We start from the raw sequence: 23677 nt of genomic DNA, 5'->3' as shown, positions 1-23677 counted from the left end.
AGCTTTAGTATTGCTTTAGTAATTTTACTAGTAATTCTTTTTTTTGTCACGAATTCTAAATAACGATCATTAGGCGAGTAAAGTAGCTACACATGCCTCCTCTCATATGGATATGCAGAGAGCGCAACCACCACCTACGAGCGTTGTGATGACAACCACTACTGAAGCTTCAAACCCGCCTACCCCAACAAGTGTCTTCCAGCATGTAATTGTACAACCCGCGCACTTGGTACAAATTTCTAAAACACAATCATCTAGGGAAGAAAATTCTAAAAATAATGGAGTTCTGTGTAAGTATACCAACATCTGAAAATCTATTATCATCTTATTAAACATTTATATTTAGCTTTCAATATGACTTGTAGTTTGCGTGAAATCTTACCCAGTAACAACTGCGTTAAAAAATTATTTTTCATTTGTATATTTTGGTCGAGCATAATTTCATTATGTAACTTGCTAAAAAAGCCTGATATCAATTATCAGTAGAAACAATTGACACCTTATACATATGAATTAATCTTATGAGATGCTGGAACTCAAATTTACGTTCGCATTATTTTATTTTATCATTTTGCATCAATATCATAACAGTGAATTTGACTAAACAGTAAGACTTTCACAGATGGCAACCATGACGTACCTCCTGCATACCAGCCCCATCCCCCATCATTACTGAACAATGCAGTGCGCAACTGGAAAAAAGGTTTGAATTTTAACTGCCAAACAAAATGTGTGACTATCCTTACATATGTTGTAAAGTACATACATTATCAATGGTGCATAAGATTACGCGTGCCTTCTAACATTCATTAAATACTAAAAAATGTAAGCTTTGCTTAGTAAATCTTAGTAAATCTTATACTATAAGGATATTGTTATATAGTTATAAAGTTACTGGAAGCAGATATTGATATTTGGTATTTTAGTTTGCGTACTAGCAATTAAAATTATAGTATAATAAAATATATAAAATACTATATTTCTAGCATAAAAACGTATAGATATAATAACGTTATGACTAATACAATTTAACTTCTAACTTTTTATATATATACTTATTTATGTTTAGCAAAATATACTAAAATTTAATCATAATATTATAAAGAGAGTAAATTCATGTATAACATATATTTTCATAATTTTATAGTTTCTGCAACTTATTTTAAAGGAATGCTTGTGAAACATACAAAATGTATTGTTGTATATTTTACAGCAAGTACTATCTATTAATATTTTGTTCATATTTTAACTATGTACTTTGCCTCATTTTTTAAAATCAGAATACAAATCATTATCATATTTTATGTTCAATGTTACTTCAACATTGTCGAAGCGTGACTAATAACGTTCGTTTATTGGATCTTTATTAATGTAAAAGAAAATTATGTTAAATCCTAAAATATCAAAAGATTCAGAGTATGATACTCTTTTGCTCTTTTTGTTACATTTGAAATCTATATTATACTTAAGGATACTATTAACTACTTTGCTAATTTCATTAATATAATTGTTTTCATGATACACCAACACATATTTTCATTGCTCTTCTCACATCATTATTAACTCTTTGCGGACGGGGCCGCTCAACGAGCGAGCGTCGCTGTGGACGAGAGGTATTGGCGTGCGCAATTGAGAAAATATACACGTTGAACGTTTGCGTTATTCATTGTCGAGGCTTGTATTATTTTCATCAATATTTAGTTCATCATCATTGTCATTATTACTAGAAATATTCAAACGTCTGAGACGATTTCTTGTTGAACGGAGTTCGTTCTCACTGTCTGAAGCACTATCGTCGTCTTCTATTTTGTCAGGTTCAAAATAATGTTCGTCATCACTACTATCACTATCGAACATGTTCTTTCTGGATCTTTTAGGCATCGTGCATCAGATATTATAAAAAATATATAAAATATATAAAAAGCTTGCTGATTTGTCTGATAATGTCATTGAAAGATTGAAATTCGTTCTGACTCGACCATCATCCTGCATCGCGAGGAGTTTACGTTAAACGGAAGATAAGATTTCTAAAGATCTATAATTTTCTTTCATCAAAAACATAATACTGTTTAGTACCATGTGTAAATACGCATAAGACTATCGCTCAGAAAAATAGACGTACGCCAGCCACTTCAAAATAACTGTCCGGTACTGTGAACAGATTCCGGCGGCTATATGCCGACACGCGTCCGCAACGGTAAAAAGACTTGGGCGGCTATTTGCCGACTCTCGTCCGCAAAGGTTTAACCAAAGTGATTGTGACTAACACGAAAATATCATTGCAGCTTTCCCTTGGCAGACAACGGTACTGGATCAGTCAGAAGTAAGTCCTCCACCATCTGCATTAAGTCCACCTTTGAGCGCGCCTCCAATTCCAATTGGCATGAGTACGCCTGGTGAAGATGGATCTGGGCCGGGTCCGGATCCTATAACTCCCGCTGAAGAAGAAGATGACGATGTTTTTGAAACAGAACCGACAACTCCCGTAGAAGTTGAGGCTAATGCTAATAAAAGACGCAGTCAGTCTCTTAGTGCATTGCATTCTAAAGAGCCTCAGAGTCCACTTAAAGTAAGTACTATACTTCAAATAAGCAGATGGTGAATATGTTATTATTTTTATCTCAAAGTAATGTCATGTCCTAAATTATATTGGATATAATGTAATGGTTAGCCAAACACATAAGCATATCTCATTCATAATATAATTTTACAGACTAAAGACAGAATACGCCGACCGATGAACGCATTTATGATTTTTTCTAAACGACATCGTGCAGTGGTGCATCAAAGACATCCGAACCAAGATAATCGTACTGTGTCCAAGATATTGGGAGAGTGGTGGTATGCTTTAGGTCCGGAAGAAAAACAAAAATATCATGATCTTGCATCGGAGGTGAAAGAAGCGCATTTTAAAGCGCATCCAGATTGGAAATGGTGTAGCAAAGATAGACGGAAATCTTCAACGACAAGTTTCAAAGGTAGCGAATCCCGAGGGAAATTGAACAGCACTGGGGAAGAAACAGACACGGGACCACCGGCAGACGATGTACCATTAACGCCAAGAGCTACAGACGAAATTACTGTTCCCGTTACTACTGTATACAATGAAGCTCCCACGATCGATGTAAATTTTATTTAAATCACTTACAATTTTAACATTTTATTTTTCATTTTATAGAATTAAACAATTTCATTCATATTTAGGTTATCAATCAGTCGCATACTCATAGGATAATGGAAATGCCTCTGCCACTTGAAAATACAGAACCTGATTTAAAACAGGAGGAAGATGGTAATGCATCAGACGAAGATCAAATGGTAATCTGCGAAGATCCACAACCTGAAATAGATTTAAAGTGCAAAGATAAACTAACAGATAGCGATAATGACGTACAAGATGACGATGCTGAAAAAAAATGTTACACACAATCACGGTTTTCACCTGTAAGCGGTCAGAAGAGGGAAGCAATGAATGTTAAACAAGAAGTAACCTGTAGACCTAAACCGATAAAAGGTTTGCTTTCACATCTAATGAAATAAAAACCATAATGCATTAGTTATGTAGTATAGTATGGTAAAACCAATTTCTCCGTTTGTCTAGCACGAATACCTTCAACAGGTATTGAGACAACAACAAAGTATCATCATACTTCTATGGATAAAGGAGGAAGCGTTTCGGTTCTATCCAGCACATATCCTTATCATAGCCCCGTCAATCCGACTGGAGTATCAGGTTTTCAACCTACTGGTGGGGCTTTTATTACCATGCCAATATCTCCAAAAGTTGTTAAACCAGAACCAGTGAAAAATGAACAACAATATAGTACCCAATATAGTATGAGCAATTTGGTGGCAAGCATTCATGAGAATGGAAGAAATATGCCTAAATTTACGGCTGCTCCGGTATTACATTCCGTAAGTATTGCAGATAAATTATTGAAAGCTTATGATAGTAACATACATACCTAAAATAGTCCAGACGAAGTGAACCTATATATGAACGTAACTGAATTTAAAGACATGTAAAATGTTTTATTTCCTTGAAATCCTCTGTAAAATGCTCCTTTTTGTCCAGGCATGTGTGAATACTTAAAACATTTCATGCTCATCGTTTGAATGAAGGATGAGTGGTAACTGAAAAGCTTGTTTTAATGGTTAACACTAATAGTTACAAATAATACTTTTAATACAAGCATAATTATGTTTTCTACATTCAAACGATTACTTATTCATTATCTTGAAAATGTTTACTTTATGAACTGTCTGAATACAAGGTATGAATAGTTACTATAATGTTTAAGTATAATTCGAGTGCTATTCGCACGTGCCTACTTACCTTGCTGCCTTATTATTTTTCTTTTTCTTTCTTTCTATTTTCTATTTTTTTTTTCTCTCCAATGTTATAACCTGAATTGAGGGAGCAGCGAACTCTTGAATTTCTCAAAGAGTTCTATGTAAACACATGCGAATAAACTCAAAGATTGAACTACAAAAGTTTAACAATACTGACAGATTGGATCGAAACCTATGATGGCTCTGTTTAAACAACAGCAGCCGTTGCAGTCTTTAGGCACTATTCTTCGCCCCCTTACTTCAGCTGTCCCTTATCAACCATCGTTCACTCTAACATTGCTCGATAACGATTTGGTGGCTGTTTCCAAACCGCAGCAGGGATCGCAGTATCTTGGTCCAACATCACCTCATCCCCGGATGTACTGTGGATTCAATATACCAATCTCTGGTAAGTTTCTATAGAATGTAACCGCTTCAAAATTGATCTAATATTCGTATAGTTTATATATATATATATAAAAAATCATACAGCAAAACTATGTTTATAACATTTTCATTTCATCTTTTTACCAGTTTTTCTTGAAAATATTTTTAATTTGAAATCGCACTGATTCTAAAATTACAAAAAGGATATAAAGTAAATGCATGTTGTTAATTATAGACGCTGGCAATCGCAACATATCCTCACAAGGTTTAGTTTCTGGTAATAAGATGGAAACCCAAAGTGTCATAGTGAGCAAACCATACTCGGTTTCAACAACTTCTACTACGTCAACTTATCGAGGAATTGGTCATTCAATAACACGTCTTGCAGAATCAGAAAAAGGTGAAAATCAAGTAGGGAATAATCATGCCCAGTTTTATGGTATGTTATCATTGATTTCTTTAATAATTTTCGAAAAACCTTTTTTAATATACATAGATTGTTTTCAATATGGGATTTATAATATATAACAATAACAACATGTGTATTTCGAATGGGAACTATTAAAGGTTTCTTCTATCCCTTTTCAGTAACCAATGTAAAGTCTGATCAGGAAAGAAAAGATACAGTGAATATTCTTCTGCCTACTACGAATGATAAACATAAACAACCATCTACTCCACATACTCCCCATACACCACTCAGTAACCATGGTAGTACTGAAATTTCCACAAATAAATCATATTCCATGGATGAAACACAGCTTAATGATATAGGCCCAAGTAAGGGTCCTTTTATGCTTGCTCCAACTCCAGCACAGCTTGGCCGAGCACCGTTACAAAGGAGACAATCAATGGGTACAATTTTATCAATCCCATAATATTTCTACCGTAACAATAATCTATTTAAATGATGGTATCATCAAACATCAATTCTTTTTAATAATGAAATTGAATTTGCAAGTTTTAAAGATAGAGTTTGTGTATATTTTTTTTCTGTTTCTTCATAGCAATGCCTCCCACATCAACTGCAGGAGACCATGGGCCTCTGGTGTCTCAACATTGCGACAATCGTCCACAAACGAACACATCTCAAGCGACAGAGCAGATACAGCAACAACAAAATTTCTCAGAATCTCATGCTTCCCCGTCACCATCTACTAAAAAGGGCTCTTTCTTCAAGAAAAATGTCGAAGATGGAATGGACCGGTATGTCAAATTAACAGTTGCTTGAATTTTTTTATAACTATGTCACTTGTTTACATCTATGACAAGTAAATATGAGAAAATATGATTGATTACAGAGTTCTCGAGCAAGTGAATTTCCAAGAAAAATTTTCGTCCTTACCAGAATTTAAACCAGAAGATATACAAAGTCCAAGTGCAATCAGTATCAACACAGCGGGTTCCTGTGGTCATGGTTCAGTAGTAACGTCTGGCTTGCATGCTTCAAATTTACAGTCGTCAATGCAAATACAAAGTTATCGAAAAAAATCTGCACAAGCACCTCATAGGCCCACAAGTAATTATTTTATTAATATACCATAATGTGACACCACAAAAGAACATTTTTATCTTTCAAATTTTTATTGTTACTTTAATAAAAGTATCTTTTGAAATAGTGAATGAGGACGACATCGAATCAGATACGTCAATATCTGCTACTCCAAAATCAACTTCCAGTGTCAAATTGACAGGAAACACGTTCTTTGGTCCAGATTTCAATGTTGATGCATATAGAACTAACACCGATCTAGTGGGAGATGTTGATGCTAGCTCTCCTAGGACACCAAAAACGCCTGGAGGAGGTGCTGGAAACTCTGTAGGAATTGGCAGGAGCGAAAATGACCGGGGTCATAGGAAAGTACTAGAGCAACGTCGACACCTTGTAATGCAATTATTTCAAGAACACGGTTACTTTCCTTCAACGCAAGCTACTACAACTTTTCAAGCAAAACATTCAGATATATTTCCTAGTAAGACAAGTTTGCAATTAAAGATTAGAGAGGTCAGGCAAAAATTAAAAGCTAACTCAACACCTATGAGTGCTAACAGTCTAGTGAGTCCACTACCTGTCTCTGAACCTTCACCTAACATAACTGGTAATTATTTCATATTTTTTTTTATTCCTGAATATAATAATTGTAAGAGATGATGTATGTTATAAAATTTACGACCATTTCCATAGGACCATTGACTGCTCCCCCTACGTCGATGGGAGCTCCACATATACTGCCTGTAAGCAGTAGTGGTAGCTAGCGCCCACGTGCCAACTGTGATACTATGCATCCACTTACTCCACAGCATGAGTACATCATTATTCATTGAAAGAAGGAAAGTTTTTATCGAAAAAATTGTTGATGTACAAGTTTTAGCGAGTTGTAAAGTGCTGCAAGGCTTTAGTGCAATTCGAACTTTGATGTAACCTGGTGCAGGTAACTTAGACAGGCATATCAAGGTGAGTTTGATGTACACATATCAGTAAAATCTTCTTATTGTATATAAAACTGAAGAAATATTGAGTCGAATGTTTCTCAAGATTACTAATGTTGACTTAAATGCGTGTTCGAGTATCTGTGTTCCATTGGAATAATAACATGTAAAATTGTAAAATGTTGGTGTGATAAAGAATCTACTGTATTTTAGCAACGATATAACGTTCACTAGAAAGTTAAAAGCTCAACATACAGGCTTAATTATATTATCCTGTTTAATAATGAAACGAGGAAGGAATAATAGAATCACATAAAATAACTGTTTCGAAATATGTAATTCGAAAAAAAAGAGCTTTCTTCTATCAGAAGAAAAGACAATACTCTTCTGTATTCTAAATCTAAAGATGATTTATGAAATGGTAATATAGAAGTGAAGAAATTATTTTACTACATTATAAAATCACAACTCATAGTTGTACAGTACCAAACGTACATAACCGATATTTGTACATCGAAACACCTTGCAAGGATTATGGAAGGCCTAAGCCATTGTTAAACATTGTTAAAAATACTATGAGATCCAAGTAGAAAAAAAGAAGGAGTATGCATGATATAGAAAATGAAGTTTCGCGTGAGTGTAAGATGTGTGTGGGTGTTTTTGTGAGAAAGAGGAAGAGAAAAACGTAATCAGAGAGTATTAGAATTAATGAAGCATTATAAGATGAAATCAGAGTTTATATACTTTAGTTATACTTTATATATGATATAGATGAAAAAGAAAACTATAGAAGAAAGAAAGAACTGCGATAAACATTGCACAAAATTTATGTAATGCAGTCTGCAGATATGTTTATTTTACTTGTAAATACTATGGCATGACTTGGAGTGGAAGATATCTGGAGAGTTTAAAGTATCTATGATGCTGTGTCTGACAATTTTAAGACAGAAGCATTCTTTTGGTGATTCATAGATTATTATAATGGAGATAAAAATCGTGCCATTGTGCGGCGACAAACAAGGGAATGCATGCGTAATAAGAAGTCCCTTAATAATAAAGAATTAATTGTTAGACCCCATTTGATAGGTAATATGTAATATGTTTACAATATTCTCGAAAGTACTTATCTACTGTTTTTAGAACTCTGCTTAAATTCAACGCGTTTGATTTACATTTTATAAGCATTTTAAAGTCAATCTGCTTTTTTCTTTACTTCTTTTCTCTTTTTTCCTTTTGGCCAATTTAGATGTAAGCGGTTTTATGAAGGCCGTATTTTTTTTCTGTTTTTTTTTCTTTTTTTTTTTTTTTTTTTTTTTTTCTTTTTTTTTTTTTTTTTTTTTTTTTTTTTTTTTTTTTTTTTTTTTTTTTTTTTTTTTTTTTTTTTTTTTTTTTTTTTTTTTTTTTCTTTTTTTTTTTGGCCATGACAAGTTATTTGCTTTTATCTTTAGCATGCCCTAATTAAATGCGTATATGATCTAATGGAAAATATAATTGCAAATAGATAAAATTTAATACTAATATCAAGCACCAAGCTAAGAAAAAGGGTGTCGAGGAGGTTTATTGAATATGTTGTTGCAATTCAAATTTTGTTACTACGCTTTTAACAGAAATCGTTATTCATTATGAAAATTATATATATATATATACATATTTCGTTTATTTTAGCGCATTTTATCGGTCAAATGTATTTTTACGTTATAGAGAAATATTCATACCTTTAGTGGAAACGCGTTGAATTTCAACAGAAATTGTTGAATTTGGCTGTAAAATAGATTATGTAATTAGTGATATGTTTATAAAAAAAAGCGCACCTTGAAAGGTTTAAAAGTCTCGCGCCACGGCACGCGTATTGTAGCTAGGATAGGAACAATGTCTGTTCTACATATTTTGTAAATAGGAAAAATATACAATATACTGAATATATATATATATATTATATAAAAATTAGGATACATCCGAAACGGTAGAGTAGAGCATTGTAATTTGTAGAATAATAATTATAATGAAAACGCAGGCAGGATTAGGATAAAACAAAAAAAGAAAAGATTTATAGATTGTGGGCCTTCAGATATGAACTGCTGCGCACGGAATGGTCCCCCAACCCTCCTCCAAAGTTAACCCTTTCCTAAAGTGTTAGGATATTATTATTTGTGTACACACACGCGCCCGTGCGCGCGCACGAAATTACATTACTCTCTTACCATTTCTTGATTATTGTTTTTTTATAGAGTGTTAAACACACTGGTGGCAAGCGATTACCGAAGAGAAGAGACACTTGAAATCTGCATTGGTCACTCCTGTGAACAATACTTTGAAAAAGTTTTGATTTCTTTTTAATATGAAGTTTCTTCTCTCTGTCTGACTGTCTCTATCTGTCTGTCTTTCTCTCTCTCTCTCTCTCTCTCTATCTCCTTAAAAGTATATTTATTGTGTAAAAAATGTAATTTAGCGATGATATTTACACATTTATTAGACGGCTCTATTAGAAATCATATATTCCGTGTTCATATCACATCTTTTAAACAATGTTACTCTTCTTATTTACCACGTCACTTTTATCAGAATTAGTACTCAGAGAAAAATTTTAAAGTCGTTTCTAATAGCACAAATTATCTGAAATTCAATATCTTTTAACGTTCGTTTTATAAATACTACATTATTTAATCAAAAGGAATATTTTAGGTATAATAGCTTTACCTTTTTTTAAAAATATCTTTGTTTTAAAAGTTGTGGTTTTCACGATATTTTATATGAATCATGTAATCTAATTTATAATTTACACAAATGAAAGTGATAAAATATTTCTCATGTTACGGATATTTAAAAAAAAGGAACATTTTAATATATCTGGCTTTTTCTGGAATGATCACATTGTTTTTTGAATAGCTTCTTCTTGTATACAGGAATGGACGTTAACAGAGATTGAGTGTCTCTAAGTACTTGCCCCTTTCAAAGAATTTAAATGAAATATTATATTTTGTACTTGTGTAAACTAGTGAACTATCTTTCCAGTATTGATAAGATTTTGAAGTTACTTTTCATATTTTCTTCCCCTTTCCTTCTTTTCTCTCTTTTTTTGTTAAAAATTATTGGTGATGAAATATGTTCCGTGATTTAGCAGCCATACATGTGACTGTGATTTAGGAAAACAGAAGTAAAGTAAAGTGGCGGCTACTCTACTGGCATTTTCTTCACCACATTATATCTATCTTCCCAATTCCTCCCTCTAAATCCTTTCTCTAATATTGTGTAAAATGAACGCACTTGAACAAATCCTATGTACCTACTTCCTCATTTTGTTTTCCTTTCTTTTTTTATTACTCTCATTACTTGTAATAATGTATTTTTATTATGTTCTAAGTTGCTATTCATCTATTATAGTCATTCTATTATTCCTTGTTTAATTCTGAAATATTTTTAAATCTGTTATATGGTATATAATATCAGTCACGGAATAACGTTATGAAACATAATACCGAACATAGGAAAAATAATAAATGATACACATAGAAGCAATGAAAATGGCTCTGTGTAGAAAGCATACGAGAATCTTTGTTATGTACAGCACCGATGCACTGTACTGAGGAAAATACATACCATGTACGTGCGTAGGTAATAAAATGTAATCATATGGAAAAAAAAGCAAAAAAAGGAGAAAATATTAAAGACATAGTGAAATATTTGACAATTTGCAAGTGCAAACATATACACAATACATATGCATATGTACATATGCATATATACATATATATAAAGCACATTATAGGAACAATTGGCTGAGGCATTAAAATCTGTCCGAATCTGCGCATTGCCGTTTGCAAATAGCAGACATATAAAATTCTAAAAATATTCTTCTTAGTACTTTCGATAGGACCGTATGTTTAAAAATTAATTTTCAACTCTGATCGGCGAAATACAGGAACTAAGCTATCTTCTTAAAAATATCTTAACGAAAGAATAACGTTATCAGCACCATATTATAAATTATAGATTATGATACTCGAGATATAAATATTGCATTTTCAAAATCATAAAATCGCACGAATGAAATTCTGTAACATATTTAATACATGTATAATTATATGTGTAATTGATTTTCTCTCTGAATTGATCTCTCTCTCTCTCTCTCTCTCTCTCTCTCTCTCTCTTCGTTTCTTAGTTTTAAATTAAAAATATTCCCACATTTTTCAAATATGCAGAAAATATTGGTAAATAGATATTTTTCTGCTACAATAGATCAAATTATATCTTTTATCAATTTTTAAGTAATTATCAATTTATATCTTTTATCACCTAATTACTCTTGAAAATTGTATAAAAGAGGAAAACGAAAATACATAAATGAATGTTAAAAATGAAAATAGCAATTTTATAAGTTTTAAGAGTGCATTCAAATTTATGATTTATGATTGAAATCATGAAAGAAATGTTAAATAATTCTAAGTAATAAACAAATAACAAATTTTAAATAAGTTATATTAAATCAATTATAGGGAACAGTTGCATTATGCATATTTATGCATATTTATACATATGGTGTTTTAAATCTTAATTATACTTAAAGTTGATCAATTCCTATATTTAACAATACTAAGTAGTATTTGAAAATTGCAAGAATCGACAACGAATACCATTATCAATTTACCGTTTGTATCTATTTCATTAATTTACAGAAGTATAAAGAAAGTAAAATGCGCTTGTCATGTAAAGAGTGTGTAAAAAGTAAGTGTAAAAGCCATCATAGTGGGATTCCACACGTTTGGATCGGCGGAGATTTCTAAAAAAAAGTTCGTGCAAAATTCACCTTGAGCTTGAAATTCAAAGTCAAATTTTGTTATTGCATCATATTCTACTCATCAGGAGGATCAAACGTCTTAACAATCAACGAGCATCAATATGTGTATATATATATATATATATATAACTGATTTTATTTATAATATATTTACGTTTCATAATCAAATACATGATAAATGGCATCTACCGTCGCACGCAGATATCTTTCTTTCTTTCTTCCTTTTCGAATCTGCATAATAGCCGTGCTAACTTTCGTATGGCCATCAGTTTAGCACGTTGTTTAAACAGCGCCGGACTCGCATTTCTACATTTCGGCCAAGTTTCTCCCTAAGATTACGCATTGATTCTAGACGATATTCAATTCGATATTTTAATTCATTGTTCAACGGATATAATCCGTTCACCTGAACTAAAATAATCCACTGAATTGATCCAATCGTACGAAATCACGACGACCTGGAACTTCTGAACCGTAGTGATCTTTCATTATCCTTTGCCGATTGTCGATCTGTTGTTTCACGTGCTAAAGAACAATTGACAGCGGCTTCGTCAACAGCGCGCTATGTAAAGTCTGCCTGATCGCAAGATGCAAATATATTATGAGTAATATCAGTTTTATATAGGATGTACCGAAGATCGTGGTACAGAGTATCACGGGTAAAGTGACAATTTTTGATACGAGGCTTCGTTTTCGAGAAAATCAGCTATGAAGCTGCATCTACTTCATTCTCGTTGCTTTTCAAGTGCACATGATGAAATTTCATAGTTGGTTTCTCTCGAAAACGTAGCCTTGCATCAACAATCACCATTCTACATTTTCGACTTACCTTTGCGTGGTGAATCTCCGCCTCTTGGCTTGTACCACAATTTTCGGTACACGATGTATATACATACGTATATACATACACGCGTACATATATGGAATTAATAATAAAACTTTAATAATTTTCTCCAAGAGAACAACCGAGTGCGACTCGTGGTTCCCCTGAGGCGTTTAATCCTCGTGACGAGTAGAATACGATGGAATAGAAAAAAATTAATCTTGAACTTCAACGTTAAGTTCAATTCTGTAGGAATTTTTTTTTTTCGAATCTCCACCGGTCCAAAAGTGTGGAATGTCGCTATGGTATTTTTCAAACTTACCTTTTGTACATCCTATACAAATTGTTTCAAAATGTAAACTTAAATTGAACAAAATTCCACAATATTTTATGTTTCATATTTCTAATTAATTTTTATACAAGAAATTTTTTCTTTCAATTCTCAATAGGATCCTGTATACTAAAAGGTATACATAAGATTCGTGAATTGTAAATATATGAACAAAGAGTATGCAAACGATCTGGACGCGATTGGCAGATTTTAACTCCGATGCCCTTATACGAGAACCACGTACGTGTTGGACCAAATTTGCCAGTATGGCCACATTTTGTGTTACAAATATGTTACATTTCCTGAAGAACGATATGGACGATATGAGACGTTAGTGTAAGAAGAAAGTAAGACAGAATTTGCAGTGTAACATTTGCGACGGACATGTATTTACGTGGCGGCGAGCTTTTGAAAAGATATACACACGTCTTTGACGAGAATATCCTTTAAAAAGATACGTATGTATATTGTATATACGCGTATTTAACACTAAAGGAATAACGAATCAGCGCGAACAACAGTTGGTTGCCATTCCTTTTTCTTCTTTTGATCATTTAACGAATTATGGTATCCATAATAGTTTCAAAAGAATTGCGTGAATAAACAATATCATTTTTCTAGAAATATGAATAGCTTATTGACAACAGCGTTGAATATTTAACAAACGAAATTTCCTATTTTCACTTCACTACAAAATTTTCCAACTTGTCTATAGTCTGTATAATGTCCTGTTTACAAGAATAAAGGAAATTGAAATCGGGCATAGTACGCAAGAACTAATAGCTACCGTGAAACTTCAGAAAGCGCAGTCGGTTGTATCGTCTCGTTAATGAATCGGTTAATGTTATTATTTTCACAAACGAGTGTAATTATTTGCAAATTCTTCACTTTTCAAAGAGGAACACGTCCCTATGTTTCATTTAAAACGATAGTTTATTCTTAAGAAGAATAGTAAAACACGGACAAATTTTCTTTTTTTTTTTTTTTCTTCCTTTTTTAACATGGTCGTTTCGTGGAAACTGTTTATTCATTTTTTTCCAAGATAATCTAACATGAATATCCCTTATGAAAAGGTAGTAAAGGGATCCATGACTTTCGACACGATTCATTTTTAGCGCAAGAAAAGATATAAAGATGTCTTTAAATCTAGGAATATTTATTACTTATGCGTAACATATTGTGCAACGTTACATCGTTCTAAGATGTACAAAAAATGTCATTTATATATTTATGGCATTCATGCTTCTTCGAAGAATTCGTAAGTTCATTTTGGCGATGATATTTCCAAGTATATATTGCTGTATTTAAAGCAACCGAGACTGAATCTCATTTTGTTCAGCGATACAAACCGAATTACGAATCGACGATAAAACGTTCACTGTCTGCGGTATCCTCTATTAACCGTACAAGAACAACACGAATAAACATAAACACTGGCTTTTTATACACGTAAAGTGTTTTGTATTGCTTTCCGTACGTACATCTCTGAAAACTTGAAGAAAAGTCGACTAGCATCGCAAACAATTATATTAACACATCCCGTAAATAATGTAATTTTCTGCCAATATATTTGGTCAATCAGTAATATAGCCTCTTTTATTTCTGTTATATAATCGTTGTCGTAGTAGATATCTTTCTACTTGAACTTTTCTATTCTCTTTTCATAAAATTCTTAACCACGTAACGACAACTTCCATCGCTTTAAACTTAACTGTCAGAAAAATCGCATTATTTATGGGATGACCGACCTACAATGTCAAAGAGTAAAATATTTTTATTAGATATGAAAATTTGCTGTATTTGTTTTAAAAACGAAAAGTGAACGCAAATGACAAAAAAGAAGAAAAAGAGCAACGTCGATGTACAGTCTGACATTGTATTGTCGAAAAATTATATATCGTGCTTAAATGAAAAAAATTTGTTTCCTTGCACGCGATCTAACAATGCCGCAGCAGCATTGATAGACTGTATTCTACTCTCTTGCTTTTAAATGCTTTGCATAAAAACGCGTTAACGACTAAGATTATAGTAGGGTTAAACATCGATAGAGAACATTTGATTTCTTACAGGATAGTACCGGCAAAAAGAGAGAAAAAAGAAAAAGAAAAAAGTAAGAAAAAGGGGAGAAGAAAAAGTGACTCATGCGTCAGATTTAGATTTAGATTTAGATTTATTATAACTTTAATACAAGTTGTAAGATAATGTATACCAATGCTATAATATTTATATTATCACTATAAATATTATATAATAGGTATGATATTATTGTTGTATAAAAGAAAAAGAGATTAAAAAAGATGAAGGAAGAAAGAAAGAAAGGACACTTGCAGCTAATACAGGAAATAATCTGTCTAATCCAATAGGATGAAATCCTTCATTAACACGAAAGAACTTAAGAATTGGCTTTTTCCTTCTTCGAGTAAATTTGAACATTATAACGCAAAAGATATTTTTCGATCAAAGAAGACAGATACTGTTCCAACGTTTACACGAAAATATACACTTTTCTCGGGGAAATGTTATTTAAGGGCCTCTGTACATTACTATTGCTAACATTATCATATATGTAAAGAAAGAGTAAGCATATAAGAAAGAAAAAAAAAGAAGGAAGGATCTTAGCAGGTTACCGATTACAAATTTTCAGAAAGCAGATAAATAAGATAAATAATTATTCGCAAGAAATATTCTTCACGAAATATATATATTAAAGAATCATATATATTATATACCGATGTCTGATTAATAATTAAAATTATCGAACAAGTGTTATTAAATAAAATGTTGTAATCTGTGTTGACAATCGCCGACATTCTGAGCCTGAAATACAACCATTGAACAGGTGTACATCGTCATGCCTTGAAGATACTTAAATAAAATGTTTTAGTCATGCATCACGAGATGATAAAGATAAAGAAAGGGAGGAAAATGGTAAAAGTTGTGTATAAAAATTGTCAGACTGAAATCCTGTGCAAAAATCGCTCATTCTCGGCAAGTAGACAGCCCGTGATTTGCAAAAGTTTATGTGATCACAATGTCGAACAATGTCATGAGAACGACGTTTAGCGAGAATTATTGTAAAATTGCAAACCGAATAATGGATATGATGCGGTGATCGTTTGATAATCGTTTGCCTGTATTCTATTAACAACTCGAGATTGAAAGTTCGACAATGTTTAAACGATTGTAAACGAAGCGTGGATTTTTAATCTGTATATAGACGATATGATTTTTGCTCCAAAGTCGTGTTATTACCGGTGAGAAGAAATGAATATATAAACTGAATTATACGTTGTTAGAGAATTATGTGGGAGAAATATTTAGCAGCTTACAGATGTACAGATTTTCGATAAAAATGCGTACAATCACAAGTATATTAAAACTTATCAAAGACACTATCGATAAGTTGTGTTTAGTTCTTTTTTCAACGACAGATTAAACGCTAAATATATACATATATGCCAAACGTGTCGTCACGATTTAGTCATTCGTTTTGTATATAATGCACGTAACATAAACCTGGAGTATAAATAAATACGACGGAATATATACGTGATGCGTATTGAATTTTCTGTTATTAATTTCACAGGATAATTACACATCTAAAAGTAACAATAAGAGAATGTAAACGTCGCATTTAAAATTATTTCTTCGACAACGTAAATTTGAGCATATAATGGCAATGTTATTAATCAATATACTGAAATGTACATCATACCTTGTACACATAAGTAAGTACTTGCATATGTCGACAAAATGTTCCGTTTTTCCCCCCTAAGTTTTGCTGCATGATATATATATATATATTACGTAGCAAATATATATATATATATATATATATGTAAGATTTTAAGTAATATAAATGGATCGTAAATTTTATATTTTATTTCTTCCTGCATATACTTACAAAAAGTATGCATGAAGGTGCATACAATTGTATGACAATTTTATTTCAAATCGCTTTCCGTTTCAATATTAATGTTTTTTTACCGTCACCCTTACTATTAAAGAAACAATAGTGTCCTTTTGAAATAATAATATACATTTGCTTAAAGTATAAGTTATAATTTATTTACATATCTCGATAAGAAATCTAAACATCTCTAAACTATAAGAGTCCTACAATCTTTCTTCTAGTTGTATCATTTTATATATTTCTCAAATATCTTAAACTCATAGAACTAACGCAAGGAATGTCTTGCAATAATTTCACATTCTTTTTTATAATGCATAGATGGCTTAACATGAATCTCAAAAGATAATTATATATGTACATATACAATATATATATATATATATAATTGATAATCATTGATAGGGTAATTATTTACAAAGGGGTATTACTGCCCACCGATTTCGATGACCTTGAGATATGTTGTCAAAATCATTATTCTGAACAACTTTACCTTATACATATTATCGTCGCTCAACCTTAGTTTCCAATATGTTCAAAAAAAAGGTTAAATTAATCTTAATTTTTACTTCACTCTGATGTAAGCGACCGCATCTTTATATAACTCCCCCTAAACTTAACTCGCTGATGATAATCGTCCTTAATGTAAACAGAAAAAGACAAATCGATGGGTCGTAACTTGAAGACTAATATCCTCGCGCTGGCATGACTTAATTTTTATTTCGTTCAATTTTCTAAGTATATCGTAAATTCGACTATTGTTTATGTATATGTACTACCAAACGTGCTTTTGTGTATAACTCTAGAACTAAGAGCATGCGTGATTATCACTAGGTTGCATGTGAAGCATATATATATAGGTACTAGGTACATACATATATTATATATATTATTAGTAAGAAAATTCTTCAACCAATCAAGAAAATTCTTAACCAATAGGTTTATTGTTATTGTTCATATCAAAATAAATAATTTACTTTATTTTTACGTTGAATTTATCATGCTTGTTTTATTTAACAGTCATCGAAAAAAGAATGAAACTTCGAAATTTGCAACTTAAACATTCATCGTTTTGCCAATCTTCGACATAAATTATTTATTTCAGTACGTACGTTAAAGATAGGCCTATTGATTAAGAATATTCTTGATTTTTTTTGTTTTAGTTTATCTAAAGTTCCAATCACCTACGTCAGTGAGATACGACCTCTAAATGCTCATTTATTGTGGATAAAATAAAACCAAGAGGCAATTAATTAAAACTGTATACAAAAAGATTATGTATGAGGAAGAAGTAACAAAGTAAACTACGAAGAAAAGTTTCAACGTTGGACTACATCTTCAACTTAAAGAATTCATAGGATAATACGCCCTTAAAAGTACATAGTGATAAAAATACTTTTGCATATATCACCGAAACTAAGGCCGAGCGACGGTAACATGTATAGGGAAAAGCTATTCAGAATTATGTCCCCCAACAACATATTTCAAGGTCACCGAAATCGATCGGAGGTGCCCTTTCTTAAATAATTACAGATAATAGATTTAACTTTTATTTATGAACACATTATTAGTATAATGTACTCAAATATCATTTGAGATAGCACCGAAAATATAACAAAATAAATAAATTTTATGATATATATTAAATCAGCTACTAATTTTTTTATACATTTCCATAATATGAATTAGTGCTTTACCTTATTTAATTCTTCCGCAGTAAAACGTAATACTGTAGAAATTGCATTTAGCATATGACGTTTACTAGAAACATCGCTTGTAGTTAAATAATTTATAAAAACATTTTTCAAATATTCAAGATTTGCACCTTCCCTAGACTTGCAAGCTTCGAGCCTAAAAATCGAATAATATAAACAAATATAAACGTATCTTTCTTCCAATTTTTTAGTACATGCATCACTTTGAAATTTACCTCGCAATCTGAGCTTGCAAAGCTTTTATATTTTCTTTCTGTTTCTCCTTTATATATATGACTTCTCTTTGTTTTTCCCGTAATGTTGCTTCTAACTCTAAAACTTTTTTTCTAGATGCTGATACTTGCACCTCTTTTCTTGCTAACTCTTGACTGTAATGCAATATTGGAGGACTGTCATTTGTCAATAATCCTGTTACTAAATCGGTAATAGGCTCTGTTCCATTTTCACATTTTGATGCATTTAGCTTCCTTTCTGCGGTATTTTCCTTTTTGGGTAATAATGCGTGAAAAGATGTTTTTAAAGTTAAAATTTCTTTATCCTTTTCTTCGATAAGAGCCATCGATCGTTCTCGTTGACGTAATAATTGTTGCTCTAACGTAGATATTTTATTACGAAATTCATTGTCCTTTTGTAATAACAAATGTCTCAATTTTCCATGTTCTTCTTGAGATGACTGTAAAAATAACCAATTGTTGTTTATACTACAGTTATTTTAAGTATAGTTGATTTAATTTGTCACCGAGTGATCAAAGAAAAGAAAAAAATTTGCCTTTTCCTGATGCTCCAATTTTAACTTCAATTCCCTTTCCTTATTCACAATTTCGTTACTTAAAACACGTATTCGTTCTTCTAGATTATTATTATGTGCTTTTAAAATATGTAATTGCGTTTTGCTATTTTTATCATAAGATGATGCAATATTTTGACTCTGAATATTATATGATATGTTTCCAACATTACTATACTTCATTTGCTGTTTATAATCTTCGAATTCTTGTAACAAAATTTCATACTTTTCTTTATAATCAATAACTTGTTGTTTATCATATAAATCTAAGCTATGTAATAATGCTGAAAACCAAATTTGCTAATAATTATACAATGTATTATTCATATAAGAGAAAAGTATTTTTAATTAACTAACATTTAACATGTGCTGATTCGCTTTTTTTATTATCTAAATCTAACAATTTGGTATACAGGTTTTTTATTCTAGAAATGATCTCTTCAGGTTCATTATTTAATGTAATATACTCATGTTCAGAGTCTTGTAAATTAATTAGTTGGTCTTTCAGTTTCTGTATGGCTTGTTGATCTTGCTGTCTGAGTCTATCATATCCTCCAACAATTTCTGAAAGTTCAGCTAGTCTTGCTTCTAGACCAGCTACTCTTGCTTCATGAGTCATTGCTAATGCTCTAGCTTGCTGTTCTGCAGCAGCAGCTCTTTTTTGTTCCTGCAAAATTAATTAGCCATTCTCATGCGCACAGTAGACAAAACAATCTCATACAAATAGATATATATTTTTTTTAAATTACTTCATGTATTGCATTTAAATGTTGTTTCTTCATTAGAGCCATTTCAGATTGGAGTGATAGTAGAATCGGGGGTGTTTCTTTAGCTGCTTCTTCTGCTTGTTTAAGCTTATTTCTAGCTATTTCTAATTCAGCTTCAAGTATTTTACATTGTGTCTTATGTGCAAACTGACTTTTTACTTGTGCTTCAAGTTGTTCTTTGTTTCGTCGTTCATCATGTAATAATTTTTGTAGTTCTCTAAAAAAGAAAGAGAAATTTTAACAAAACTACTCTTAAAACTACAAATTCTACGTACATTTTTCATATCTTACTACATACTTTATCATTTTTGCATGATCAGCTTGCTCTCTTTCCCTCTCGTGACGTTCCATAATTAATTTACATTTCACATGCTCGATTTCAGAATAATTCGTAGTTTGCACTTTGTTTAATTTTTCTTTCAGATCCTTGATTATTTTTTCACACTGTAAATATTTTATATTTAACAAAAAGAATATAAATGAATATATATTGATATGAATATAAATATGTATACATATACACATATAGTGTAAACTCACTTCGTCTCGTTCGTTTCTCAACTGCTTCTTATCCTGTTGAAAACTTGCTTCCATTTTAGATTTTTCTGCTGAAAGAGTAGCTAAAGAATTCATCAATGTATCTAGCCGATTTTTTAATTTTCCTACTGTTTCTGTATACGCGATATCCGTTTGAACTTCGCGCGACTGAAAAATGAATACATACATTTATTTAAAAATAGTCGCTATACGACTATTGGTAGCAATCATATTAGAACTTTTATATTATTATACTTGTCGCGAATGAATTAATTCATCATTTCCAGTGTTTGTAGTATCAGATTTTTGAGACTGCACATTCTTTGTATTTCCCATCTTTTCTGTTTGTGAAGAAACGACAGATTTATCTAAAATATAATTATCTATTATTATTGAATCGCTAATAATATTTTAAAAAATTCATAATTTAACAATGATATTAGATATATACCTTTTTCACTTTCTACAATTATTGACTTTTTATCCATTTTTTCCTCGTTCTCCATTGTGTCTCAATAAGAAATTAATAAATTAATAATTAAATATTTCAGTTCAAACGAGTATAGTAAACAAAGTTAATATTCCGAATCTTTTAAACGATCTTTTATTCTGGATGATACATACGTTTATACCTTTATACGATAACATTTATCGCTGAAATAAAAACGGTAGTTATAGATTTATTATAAAATAAAAACCTGTAGTAATTTGTATATATGTAGATATAAAAATATAAGTAATTTTTATGCATCAGTTAATGTATTATCTGCAATAACAAATAGTTTCAATATAATAAAAACTCTCGAAAAAAAATTGTAATTACATAGCATATTTGATGCTATGTTCAAAACATTTAAATGTGACATAAAAATTAAAAATGTTAATGTAATGCAAAATGATACCTGTATAATAATTCCGTATATGATAATACACATGTATTTGCATTTATTTTCAATTTCTCATATTTGTACACACTGACTGAATTACATACTACATAAAACTATTATCTTAATTACATAGAAATGTGCGTAAGTTTATTATTATAATACAACATTTGAAAATCACTTTCTTTATTTTAACATAAGGTACCTCGCTTTGTCATTTACCCTGATGATATCAAAATCTTTTCTAGACATACTATTTGTTTTTCTTACAACGATGTATTTGACTATTTTTAATGTCAAGAGTTTTATAACGAAGTTATAGTTTGATCAAATCGAAGAAACGATCTTCTAACAATATATGGAATCCTATATGGCGAATAACATTTATGATACGTATTATAAACAATATTTGTAACAGTATTTCGCTTAAAGACAAATTATCTGTACATCTCTTCAGCTGATTCTATTTATATTATATCTGTTAATATGACGACAACGTGCATTATATAAATTTGTAAAGATTTTACAAATTACGAATGGGAATAAATTTATCATAGAAACTGTTAAACAATAAAGAAACATAAATATAAATAGAGGGAAAAAATTAGAAAAATATATAAAACTATGTATTTAATAACATTTATTGTATGTTTAATTAATATTCATATATTTTCTTTTTGATTTTCCATCAATATTCATTGTGTATCATTACATTGGTTCGATTCGTTAAGTTTAAGTGCAGATTCTATTTCTAATGTTACAGGTCCACTGTTTTTTATATTAACTTCCATCATTGCTCCAAATTTACCATCTGTAGAAAGTATTTAATAGAATGAATATATTACTTTTCTGAATAAACATCTAATAACGATTTGATAAAAGTTCATTTTATTTTCATTCTATTCAAATGCAATAAACAACATATTTTCATATGAATAGCTTATAGTTATTGATTATTTACCTTTAATTAATTCTGGTTTATAATTTTTACCAAGTTCAATAAGAAAATTATTATAAAATGATTCAGCTGCTTGGGCGGGCATGGCTTTATGAAAATCTAATCTATTTCCTTTCAGGGTATGGTACAATGTAAACTGACTAATACATAATATTTCATATTCTTTATCCATAACATTTTTACTCCATTTTTTATTATTATCATCATCAAACATTTTAACATTCAATATTCTTTTTACTCTAAGAAAAATAAGATTTTATTTTATATTTTACACTGAGCTAGATTATTTTGTTCAAAATATGTATTATAATAATATTATATATTACATATATTTCATATCTTCTATTGTGTCATCTCTTTTTATACCAATTAAAATGCAGAGACCATTTCCAATGCTATTAATAATTTCACCATTAACTGAAAAATTATTTCATAGTAGCATCAATAGAGAATAAATTGAGTATATATAATGATAATAGCAAAAAACGTTTTATACGTTCTAATGAAATTAAATTGAAATAAATGCTAATGCATCACTTTATGACTTTATATTCTATAGAAAATTATACTGTTCAATACATCTTACATGTATTATTATGCACATATGTATCTCATGAATTAGAAAGGAGAAACTGTGTTCTAACCATGTTTTATTCAATTTAATACAATATATAATACATATATAATTTTTATTTTGTAGACATATGGTAACATTTAACATTTCTTTTTGATTCTTGTTTCTTAAATGACGACAAGTTAGTTATTACAACAAAACATATATAACCTAATCATTACCTGAAACACTAGCTTTTGTCACACGTTGTATTACTGCTTTCATGTTCAAAGTTGAGACTAACGTTATTTTTTACACCGTTGAAATTATTGTTATTAGTACTAATATACATATATCCACGTAAATCCTTACAGTTAAATATTTCTTGAAGGAAATACGCTACTCTCATCGCTAGTAATGCTCTATGAATGAACCAATAGAAAAGCAGAGATAATCAGAAAGCTTACT

At 30.8% G+C, this 23677-nt stretch overlaps 2 protein-coding genes across 8 annotated transcripts in view; one reads left to right on the top strand and one right to left on the bottom strand.

Annotated features, from left to right (window-relative positions):
* LOC122577167 (putative transcription factor capicua) overlaps positions 1-8462 on the top strand; it is a 17183-nt gene extending 8721 nt beyond the window's left edge. For 2 of the 3 annotated variants that reach the window (XM_043748321.1, XM_043748320.1), the window contains exons 10-22: positions 74-290; positions 623-703; positions 2286-2569; positions 2714-3124; positions 3205-3514; positions 3602-3915; positions 4513-4741; positions 4955-5158; positions 5308-5574; positions 5727-5925; positions 6021-6238; positions 6339-6818; positions 6905-8462. In XM_043748321.1, the coding sequence (XP_043604256.1) occupies positions 74-290; positions 623-703; positions 2286-2569; positions 2714-3124; positions 3205-3514; positions 3602-3915; positions 4513-4741; positions 4955-5158; positions 5308-5574; positions 5727-5925; positions 6021-6238; positions 6339-6818; positions 6905-6975 (3285 nt within the window). In that variant the 3' untranslated portion in view covers positions 6976-8462. The remainder of the gene's footprint in view (positions 1-73; positions 291-622; positions 704-2285; positions 2570-2713; positions 3125-3204; positions 3515-3601; positions 3916-4512; positions 4742-4954; positions 5159-5307; positions 5575-5726; positions 5926-6020; positions 6239-6338; positions 6819-6904) is intronic. The other variant, XM_043748331.1, reaches the window with a different exon arrangement.
* On the bottom strand, positions 4561-23646 carry LOC122577200 (D-aminoacyl-tRNA deacylase 1-like). Of its 5 annotated transcripts, none has more exons than XM_043748364.1 (11): positions 23452-23599; positions 21266-21468; positions 21070-21182; positions 20818-20982; positions 20576-20721; positions 20260-20494; positions 19868-20177; positions 19493-19794; positions 18939-19396; positions 18706-18859; positions 4561-4715 (listed from the first exon to the last, which is right to left on the bottom strand). In XM_043748364.1, exons 2-11 carry the CDS (start codon positions 21318-21320, stop codon positions 4701-4703), a joined length of 1953 nt encoding a protein of 650 aa, XP_043604299.1. In that variant the 5' UTR covers positions 21321-21468; positions 23452-23599; the 3' UTR covers positions 4561-4700. The 5 variants fall into 5 exon arrangements, with proteins under 5 accessions (XP_043604299.1, XP_043604283.1, XP_043604291.1 ...); XM_043748348.1 differs by lacking the exon at positions 4561-4715 and adding an exon at positions 11520-15915; XM_043748356.1 differs by lacking the exon at positions 4561-4715 and adding an exon at positions 11520-15915 and having other exon boundaries at positions 21266-21580; positions 23452-23567.
* Between the last annotated feature and the right edge of the window lie 31 nt (positions 23647-23677).

Source organism: Bombus pyrosoma, linkage group LG2 (assembly GCF_014825855.1).
Source record: "Bombus pyrosoma isolate SC7728 linkage group LG2, ASM1482585v1, whole genome shotgun sequence".
Lineage (NCBI taxonomy): Eukaryota > Metazoa > Arthropoda > Insecta > Hymenoptera > Apidae > Bombus > Bombus pyrosoma.
Note: the sequence above shows the minus strand (reverse complement) of the source record. Positions and strands in the feature narration are given on the sequence as shown.